Genomic DNA, 10,728 nt, shown 5'->3' with positions numbered 1-10,728 from the left:
ACTACCTGAATAACATCATTAATCCAGTCATTGTGCCCCTGCATGAACAACACAGGCCTAAGTTCATCTTCATGGACGACAATGCTCCAGCTCATGGAGGTGGCATCATTAGGGAACGGCTGCTGGAGACTGGGGCACCTCAAATGGAGTGGCCTGCACTTTCTCCAGACCTGAATCCCATAGAAAACCGATGGGATCAGCTGAGTGGCCGTGTAGAGGCTCGTAACTCTGTGCCCCAGAACCTCAATGACCTGAGGGCCGCCCTTCAAGAAGAGTGGGGGGCCAGGCCTTAGCAGACAATAAGTCGACTTGTGAACAGCATGAGACATCGTTGTCAAGCTGTAACTCATGCTCAAGGGCGCATGACAAGTTATTGAGACATGGACATTTTTTTGTTGTGGAAAACCCACCACTGTGGTTGGCTTTTGTTTCAATAAATTGTTTGAGATGAGGAAATCACCATTGCATGCTTCTACTTAAATGCCCTACTTTCATGATATAATATCACTGTAGCGTGAACTTTTTACATTTTCCATAAATTTCACCCGAAAGCGAAATATCCCTAACTTTTTGTGAGTAGTGTATATCTGACACTGATTGGCCGGTGAAAATCGACTAATTCCGGTCATGGCTGATCGATCGGTTTGTCTCACGCTTTATATGTTAACACTATAGTCACATTTTTGTGCTTTATTATAAGTCTCCCACTTTCCATTTGACCTCACAATGCAGCGTTACGCCTCGGTGGATAATAAAATACCGCTCCTCCAATCATTTCATTCAAGGAACGACTTGGATGGAAAAATCAGCACTTGAACCTGTGACTGATTCAGACTTTAGTCTAAAAGGCATTTGGGGTCTTGTGTTCGATATGTCTGTTTTAGGACTATATATGGAGGATTATGGAGAGCTATTATGGGTAATTTTACACAATATAAATTAAAATATTTCATAAAAAATTAAAAAAATTAAAAGATATTGAACGGTATAATGATGTCAGTTATCAGACAAGGTTTTGTGCTGATGATTGAACAGCAGGTGCAGGTGAACAAGCAAAAGTGACAATAAGTTGCACAACAAGGATTTGTTGTGCAACTTATTGTCACTTTTGCTTGTTCACCTGGTTGGTTTATCGTATGTCATGAATCCAGACGACATACGCACATTTGCTCTGTTGTGTCGTAGGCATGGACTAAAACACTTAAATAATACTTAAATAACTCTGAGTCGCAAGCCCTGGAGCCGTGGAGAATTCCACTCACATAAAGAGTCTATAGAGAATCTCTGAAAAGCGCTAAACTTTTCATCACAAAAGTCCCAACACTAAAAGTGCGTGTTCCCTCTCCTCCGCCCATCATGTCCGTGCCCAACTCTGTGCGCTCTCCAGGGGCCTTTTTTTTCTAATTCAAATTACTGGGATGCACAGCGCCGATCGTTGGAGTGACCGCTCGCCCCCTGGCGCACAAGGCTCCAGGCAATTGCCTCACTATGCCATATGGAAAGACCGCCCGTGTGCACGATGGCGAGGCCGGGTCTCAGCCGCCCTCCCACAGCAAGCGGAGCCGAATCTCCCAAAAAAAAAACAGGGTCCAGTTTCCGGAAAACATTTCACTGAGGTTGTGTTTTTTTTTTTTGTTTTTTTTCCCCTCATTGGTTTCCAGCAAAACAAACGCTGTGGAAAACCTGGTTCATTTCAAGAAGTATGATTGGTGCCATGTGCAAGAGCGATGGATGCGGGAAAGCCTGAATGGTCTGAAATTTGGGACTTTTTGGTGCCTGTGTTCAGGACTGGCGTTCTCGTCGGAGCAATGAGAAACTATTTTTTTTTTTTGAGAAACTCTGTAAAAATGTGAGGTTTATGGAGCTCTGAACCGCGGCCAACTGAGAATAACCACAGAAAAGGCTACACACTGCGTAGGCAAGAAAAAAGAGACTCCGCCGCTCAATTTTCACTACTTAGTGGATTCCAAGCGCTGAGCGGCGGAATCTTTCAGCGAAGTGAGACTGTGAAAACTTAACTTCGAGAGACGTGTATTAAAGACGGCTCGTGTTGTACGGCGACGGATGCGACGAGGATTTTATAAAACACTCAAAATTAAAACTCAGCCGGACACGCGGACGTCACATGACAATGTGAAATAATACACTTTATTATGACGGTACATTTTCTCGGGAATCAGTACAAAGTAAATTAGTAACGCGTTCCGTGAAGCGCTCTCTCCCCAAAGGACAGACAGGACCGAGGACTGAGGGAGGGATCTGTTCATCCGTCCCAGGATGAAGGGAGGGGGGGAAATAATTCAAGCTCAAGGCCATGGGGTGGGGTGGGCGGGCGGTAAGTGACTTTTTTTAATTTCTCGGGGCCAAACACCGAATTTTAATTGAAAGCAGAAGTATAACCAACAACACCAGCCACGGGTTCCTTTGTGTCGCCGCCGATGGCCTGAACGGGCTCCAACGCTGCAAACTCCTCCGCACACCCATGGGGCAGAAGCGCGCCAGGTTCGAGCTGCCTCTTACTTTATTTACTTTATTTATTTGTCTTTTGAGGATATCGAGATAAAAAAGAAAGAAAAAAAAAAAAAAAAAAAAAGGGGGGGAAATGAAAAGTGAACGTGCTTTGTCCTCTTTCGTGTCCTCTGGAGAGACGCTTCCACGGCGCATTCGTCCGTCAAACGAGCGTACACAATACGAGACAAAATAAGTCTCTATACAACATAAATATTCGTTTAACCGCGGCAGATGAGAAATCGCCTTTTTTTTTTTTTTTTTTTTTTTTAACCACTGTAAAGCTTTTGACCATGCGACGTTCAGTACCTTAAAAAAAATAAAAATAAAAATAAAAAAATAATAAAAAAAGAAGACAAAAATTACAAATACAACTTTACTCCACCAGAGATAAAAACCAACGGGAAAAACAACAGAACACAAAAAATATGTACACAATATAACAAAAATAACAATCTCTCAACATTTTTTAATGTGTGTTGTATATTTTACAGCTAAACTTGTACCATTAGTCCAGCACATTAACATGTGTACAGGTAGCTCGAGACAGGAGGGGGAGGGCTGTTACTAAGGCCACAACACTACGAGGTCACGGAGGGGAGTTAATTAAATACGGCATCGAAACATAAGCAGGTAAAAAATAATATACTCCAAATACATTTATATATACTTTATATGTACACATAGGTTAAATACTGATCATTTCGGAATCCCTGGATCGCTGACAAACGTACTGAAATGTGGACTGCGTGTGTAACCGTTTTTTTTTTTTTGTTTCTTTCTTCACATTTGGTAATTTCACTCGGGCAGTTCAAACGGTTTCGGCCAAACGGGCAGAATGGGAGGACTTGACGCGGAGCTCGTTTCCTCTTCCTGTTCTTCAGTCATTTGAAGGAGAGCCACGTACGAGTCTCCTGTCCAGTTCAGGGAGGTGTGACAGTGTGTATGGGAAAACATGCTGGTGTGTGGGTGCATGTGCGTGCACGTAGGCATGCGTGTGTGTGTGTGTGTGTGTGTGTGTGGGTGTGCGCACGCGCCAATTTTTCCTAGAATCCGACGAGGCTTTGCAGCGCCGCTGTGACAGTGGGCTCACGCGTAACCTGCATTAAATACCGCGTGAGGACTGCCGCCCGCCTTAATAAGTGCATTCATGTTGTACGCCGTTTATCGCTTCGTACTCTGGAGAGAAAAAGCTTCCCGTCGCCTTGAAAAGGTCTGAACCTAGCTCTAAAAATGTTACGCCCCGTGACCCCCAGGTGCGCGTCCCCCAAAAGACGTAGGACAGTTCAGGCCGTTCATAGCGGCCAAGGAGAAACAGGAGATTAGGAGGAGGACAATTCAACATTCTGGCCTCGTTGCTCAGTGGGGTTTCCAAGAATTATATTAGTTTCAGGCTTTGTTTGTTTATTTTTTGTTGTTGGGGGGGGGGGTTCCCCTCTGAGTACCACCTTCACACAATTAAGGCACCTTTTATACCCAATGGGTCGATGGGTTCTTCTAATAAGAAGAGAAGCGACGATAAAAAAAAAACAAAAACACCACCACAAAAACCAGACCGACACGGAGCGACGGCAAAACGGTGAGGACGAGGGGGAAGGGGAAAAAAGACAAAAAAACACAAGGAAAAACAAAACAGAAAACAAATGTGGAATGTTTGAGCGGGGGAAAAGGTACAAAAAATGACGCGACACGAGAAAAGCCAGAAGCGGCCACCGAATATCCTCTTATCGTTCCAAGACACCGACCCGCCGGGGCGTTTTGCGCGTGCCGATCGGTAATCGGCGACCGCCATCGGTAGCGCTAGTAGCCGACGTTGAGCTTGTTCTTGTTGAGCTCCCGCTCCAGGTTCCCGATCAGGGCGTCGATGCTCTCCTGCAGGTCGCGCAGGTTGACGCGGTCGCCCAGCACGGGGCTCATGTCCTGGATCTTCACGTAGGCCTGGTACGTGCGCTCCCTGGGGAGCGGAGGGGGCAGGATGCGCTCGCACGCCCTCTCCTCTTCTTCTTCCATTGCCTCTTCCAGTCCTTCCTCCTCCTCCTCTACCTCCTCCTCCTCCTCCCCCTCTTCCTCCTCCCCCTCTTCCTCCTCCTCCTCCTCCTCATCCTCCCCCGAGGGCCGACTGCTGCCAGAGCCGTCACTCTCCCTCCTCTTCGCCTCCTCCTCTTCCTCCTCCACCTCTTCTTCCTTCGCCTCCTCCTCCTCTTCCTCCTCTACCGGCGGGACCTCCAGGCAGGAATCCGTCTCCCGTCCCAATCCTTTCCCCGCCGCTTCCTCCTCCTCCTCCTCATCCTCCTTCTCCTCCCCCTCCTCCTCCCGCCCCTCGGCGTCGTCTCGTATCTCCTCCGCGTCCTCCGAGGCCACGTCGTCGTAGTCGGCGTCGTCCTCCCTGCCGCCGCCGCCAGGGGGCGCCGGCGGAGCCGGGAGCTCTGGGGCGGCGAAGTAGCTTTCCCCACAGCCGCTCCAGTCGCCGGCGTAGCGGTTGCTGGGGCTATCCAGCCGTCCCGGCTTGGGCCGCAGCACGCCCGCCATCTCCGCCTGGCTCAGGTTCAGCACCTGGGGGCGCTCTTTCCTCCGCCGGAGGGGCGGGGCAGAGGCCGGGGGCGGGGCCGAAGCCGCGGGCGAGGGGGAGCGGCCGCGTTGCTCCACTATAGACACGAGAGAGAGTAGACAAGGGAGAAAGTTAAAGTTAGTTTGGGGGTTTAGGCCTAAATGGCATTTTTCTTTCTTGAGGTGCTCCTGTTTCATCAACCGAAATATGGAAACATAATATTGAGTCTCGGGTTTTGGTGTATCTGCTTTATGACACATGCTCATTATTTATTCATTTTTAATAAAGAACTGGAACTGCTGGTCCAATTAGAATGGAAGGTTTCATACGCTCCGAAGAATTTGGCGGAAAAGGAAATCCAAATGTGGTGTAATAAGCACGATGGAATCTTTTTGAGCACAGTATATCCACAAGCCATGCTGAAGACACACACACACACACACACACACACACACACACACACACACACGCACACGCACACGCACACACACTGAATGTTCTCACTTGCATTTTAGAGTTAAGCTTGTGCCTTTTAATCTAAATAACGTTTGACGGATCGTTCGCTAAACCAAGCTGAACTAGGCGACCGCACAACACTCCAACACAACCAGCAAACAGTTACCTGTCGCTCTCTCTCTCTCTCTCTCTTTCTCTTATTTCTCTCTCAGCACTAGCTCGCCCTTACTGGATGAGAAAGGAACAAGAAACAGGGGTGACAGGACATTAAGAGTAAATGCATGAAGCAGACGCCATCAGTGAAAATGTTTGAGCCACCTGAGCATATACAGCATGTTGCACTGTTTTTGTTCATGTGTTTCGACCCTTAAGGTCATTTCTGACAGACAACTCTTAGTTTTAAAACGGTCTTTATTTATTTTGCATCGCTCGAGGTTGCCGTCTGGGCTCTTCTGCTCGTCACTCCCAGCGAGGTGCAAAACAATCAGGCACACTGAGTGAGCTAGAAGTAAAGAAGTGATGAGCTCGACTCCCCCCGTTGGAAGGAAGAGTCCAATGCATTTGGATGGATGAGTCCAGGTGGAGGGAGCGCAGCAAAGCAGCAGCAGCAGAGCGGGTAGGGCAGGAGGGACTGGCTCCTTAAATAGGACGGCCCATAAGGGTGCGGAAGCGTGTGGTGCCGTCAAGTTGTCTGACAGAAGTAGCTCCACATCATTTGATAAAAAAGTTGGTTTTACTCTTCGTCACGTGGTGATTTCAACGTGTGCAGAGCTTGACATTGGCAGCTGAACCCATATGGAATTTTTTTTTAAGCAGCTGCCCCTTTTGCAATTGATGTCTCACACTGAGAAGCAATATTCTTTACAGTGACAGGTGCTATGCGGTAGTACTGCATTATTATTATAATTATTATTATTATTATTATTATTATTATTATTATTTTATTTTATTTTATTTTTTTCACTGGTTGTTACAGCTTAATGCCAGCGTACCTCCATCTATGATTGACTCAAAAGAGGTATGGCCCATTAATTATTAGTCGAAAGGCTACCAGACTTGTTATTGGTTCAATGGAGAAACTTCCTGTTCCAAAAAGCTCAGAGTGTGTGTGTGTGTGTGTGTGTGTGTGTGTGTGTGTGTGTGTGTGTGTGTGTGCGCGTGTGTGTGTGTGTGTGTATCAGAGTTTCCGTGAGAAAAAATTGGTGCCGGTCAACGTGTCCTGGAAGAGTAAAAATTCCCGGACAAATGGGAGAGATTCCGGTCAAATATTATCTGTGTTTATTGAGCTTAAAAACAATTGGGTCTACATACAGTCTATATAGACAATGACATCGTCAAGGCATGTAGATGTATATTATTTTTTATTGACTATTCAGAATAAAATCATTCCCGTCAGTTGACACCATTTGGAAAATAAATAAATATTACAAATATTGCTACTTGAAATCCAATAATTTCCGTTCTGGAACAATAAGTAGCAAGTGCAGCCGCTCTAATTAACATTTCATAAAAATACAATTTCGATCAAATCAAAAACAAAATAAATATGGTAAGTACGTCTAAATAACTAATTAAGTTTGTGGGTTTGTCTGCCTTCGTCTGGATGTCCTTCCGACATATTTTACACAAAGGATATTTACCGTCTGCTTTGGGTCGGAACTTAAATATCCCAAAAAAACGCCAAACTATGGATGTATCTGTCCCAACGACACATCATCTCTCTGTTCCTCCTCAGGGTTCTGGAGGCTGCGGCTCTGTGTCTACTCTGTTTACAAGCACAACCTGTCCACGAGGGAGGGGGCCCGGGCTCAGTTCTATATCGACAAACGTGATTGGTCAGAGGTGAAGCTTTCAGATCAGCTTTAGATCGTCAAGACTGATTGGCCTGCCGTTGCAACTTGTCGAGCGCGCAAATGAACAGATCTGCAGGATTTTTTTTTGGAATCGAAATGATCGACCAATCACTAGTTCAAATTGTGCTTGGAGGGAATTATTTTCACCGGACATTACAACCGGAGAGGTTTAAATATGTCGGACTTACCAGATTTTCCCAGTCAAAACTGGCAATTACTGGATAACGGAAACGCTGGTGTGTTTGTAGCCTTATGCAATGATGAAACACATAGTCTGGCAAAATATGTACAATTATGTCCATACGCACGCACGCACGCACGCACGCACGCACGCACGCACACACACACACACACACACACACACACACACACACACACACACACACACACACACACACACACACACACACACACACACACACACACACACACACACACACACACACACACACACACACACGGCGTAGTGTACAACATTCATTTTCCACACACAATGCCTCCTCAAGAAATTCATGAAATACCAAGAGGGCACTGGCCGCATAAATACAGATGCACATGAACTCGCTCGTGCGCTCCCTCCCGTGTTTACACCGTGAAAGGCCCCCATCCCCCCTGTCCAATGCTGCGTACAGCTGTCCAGGTGCCGCCCCCACCAGGCTTTGTGGAAAAACACAGGAGCCACACAATCTCAGGGGATCGGAGCAACGACACCGCGGAGGGATCTGGTGTCGATATGCACGCGGTGAACGCAAAGACGGGGATCAAAATGATCCCATCACGGTTTGGTAAGTGTTAGGGTGAAGCCGGGAGGTGGGGGATGAAGGCTAAGGTTAGCACAGGAATGTCCCTAATTACAGCCCGTCTGTGCTACCCTCTTGAGCCGGGGAGGTGGGCGAGGGAAGGAGGCGTCAGCCGGTGTGGAGCCCCATCAAGGTTAGACTTTTTCCATAAAGACTCCTTCCTATAGCCAATCAAAATCCACATCAACAGGAAACTACCTTTGCTTTCAATCACGATGATATTCGTCATATCAAGCCTCCAAGTCTTTTTGTGATACCGCCCTCGTGTTTTCATTTGCTCATCGCTCGGCCAACTGCAATTATGGGATAGACAAATGCCCGGTGTCATCGGCAGCGTCTCCGAGAGTCGGTAGGAGGGAGAGACGATGGCGCTGTAACCCCTGTGGTTTTGCACAGACCGGGTTGATTTGCAGCCTCGGAGGATGCGGGGAGGAAAGGACCCGATGATTACACTTAGGCTTGTTTTCTCGACATGGGACACCTATGATTATCTGGAGGGTATTAATATTTATAGAACCCCGTGATGAAAGGGATTTTTACAAGCACCACGGTTGTATGAGAAAAAGGAACTCTTTTCGACCGGTTTGTAAACGGATGGAAAAGCTGTTGTCAGTCGATGGGAGCCTGATTTTGTTTAAGAGGGACCTAATCTCTCGCTTATGTGACGTTCAACTTTCAACCAAATTCAAAAACAGCACCAATACAGGACTATCAAACAAAAACAATAGGATCGTTTTGTATATGACCCAAAATAAATCTGTGGCTGCTCACTGAGCATATAAAGCAGAAACAGCTGCTGCCGCCACAGTTGGGCGTGTGGCCAGACGACCTGTTCAAAGGCAGCTAGCAGGGGATCTCTCCTTGGTCAGCTATTTATCAGCGGTTTGGCTCAATCGCCGGGCTCTCATTGGCTCAGCCGTCTCCTGCTCGCCGTGATAGAGCATCTCTGCCATCTCTGACCAGACAGACAGATGGTTGCCGCTGCCTATCTGCTGTGCCTCTGCGGCGGATGACTCTGGCATCAAAGCAGCCCCACCCTTCTACAGTCCCGTGAGGAGTCAAACTCCAGGAAAGCCGGGATTTCATTTGCACACACTCTTGGAGTTAGAGGGAGTGCTCTCGTTAATACTGCTAACCCACCTGGCCAGAGCTGGAGCAGGTAGTGCAAGACCTCGATGTGCTTCTTGAAGTGCAGGGCGCTGGCCAGCTCCTCGGAGTCGATGAAGACCCGGTTGGTGTGGCACGAGGCCTCCTGCCGCTGGCTGAGCAGCACTGGGCCGAAGCACACCGCCAAGTTCTGGCACGTCATCTTGTTGGCGTCCTGGTGCGACGCCACCAGCTTCAGGTGGTCCAGGAGCTTCCGCAGGGTCACCTGAAGCATCCGGAAGAGATGGACCTTAGCGTTCGCTGTTCGACCCCCGCCGCCCATGTTATCCTCCCGACGCCGAGCCCCCGTTCTTTACTCACCCTCTCCACCTCCGGCAGGTGTTCCAGCAGGCCCACGGTGTGGTCCGCGTCCGCCTGGTCGTTCTCGCAGCCCGCCGCTCCCATGCGCAGCGGCCTCCTGGCCATGGACTCCAGCACAACCTCGTACAGCTGCTTAGTGATCAGAGGGTAGGGGAGCTCCCGCAGGTAGTCCTTCAGCACGCCTGGTGAGGGGGGTAGGGGTGGAAAAGAGACTTGATGCCAAGATGCGATAACGTCAATATAATAATGACATAACGGCTCAAACACCCGGCAAATCCCAAACAATAAGGTTTTTATGTGGCACCATGATTGAGAAACCTAAACCTTTTCGAGACGTTTTGACCGGGCACATTCTGTTGCCTGTTAAAGGAGGCCCCATTGTTGTTTGTGTGCATCTGTGTGCGAGCTCGTGTGGCGTCTGATGAGGTGCCTGATTCCATGCGTGGTCGTGGGGGGGGGCTCATTCCTCCGCCGGTGCGTTCACACCTGCGACATGGCAGCTTCCCACAGCCGGGGGGGCAAACATGAAACCCACACTGTCTGTCTCAAACTAAGCCCCAAAAGAGATAACACTGGTACGTCTGTGCAACAAAGGGAGTGGGGGAAAAAAAGAACAAATGGGGGAATGATAATAATAATAATAAAAAGAAAAGATTCAGACTCTTGGCGGGGTGACAGCTCCTTGCGGTGGATTTCTGTTGCTTTTATGTTGCGCTGCACCACGCTGGGAGCAGTTTTCAGAGTGGACTGGGGGGGCAAAGGCTTGTCAGTGATTTATCTGGCACGATAGATTAAAAAAAACAACTTGGGGCGGAGCAGACCTAACTTATAAGATCAAGATTCCATGTGGAGGGCTTTATCGATGGAATGATAATCTCATTTGTTGTTTGAGCCAACTCATCTGAAATAAGCGGCCAAAACAACATGTAAAGTCAAGTCAAATGATGTATAGCACTAAATATTGCCCAAATGACAAAAGAGGCATTCCTCCATCTGAACTGACTTTAAATGACTATTATTTTCAGAATACAGTATTGGGGCGTTATATATATTATATTTCCGTACGCCCCTTTCGCCAGCTCACGCTCCCTTGACG

General features: G+C 47.8%; 1 protein-coding gene across 1 annotated transcript in view; it reads right to left on the bottom strand.

The window, feature by feature from the left end:
- Window positions 1-2,126: 2,126 nt before the first annotated feature.
- syde2 (synapse defective 1, Rho GTPase, homolog 2 (C. elegans)) overlaps window positions 2,127-10,728 on the bottom strand; it is a gene marked incomplete at its 5' end in the record, with an annotated part of 40,118 nt that continues 31,516 nt past the window's right edge. Inside the window, 4 exons of the mRNA XM_080010113.1 lie at window positions 2,127-4,549; window positions 4,826-5,153; window positions 9,306-9,537; window positions 9,633-9,814. Of these exons, the coding sequence (XP_079866239.1) occupies window positions 4,309-4,549; window positions 4,826-5,153; window positions 9,306-9,537; window positions 9,633-9,814 (983 nt within the window). The 3' untranslated portion in view covers window positions 2,127-4,308. The remainder of the gene's footprint in view (window positions 4,550-4,825; window positions 5,154-9,305; window positions 9,538-9,632; window positions 9,815-10,728) is intronic.

The sequence above is a fragment of the Zeus faber genome, assembly GCF_960531495.2.
Source record: "Zeus faber genome assembly, chromosome: 1".
NCBI lineage: Eukaryota > Metazoa > Chordata > Actinopteri > Zeiformes > Zeidae > Zeus > Zeus faber.
This window is presented reverse-complemented; position numbering and strand designations above follow the sequence as displayed.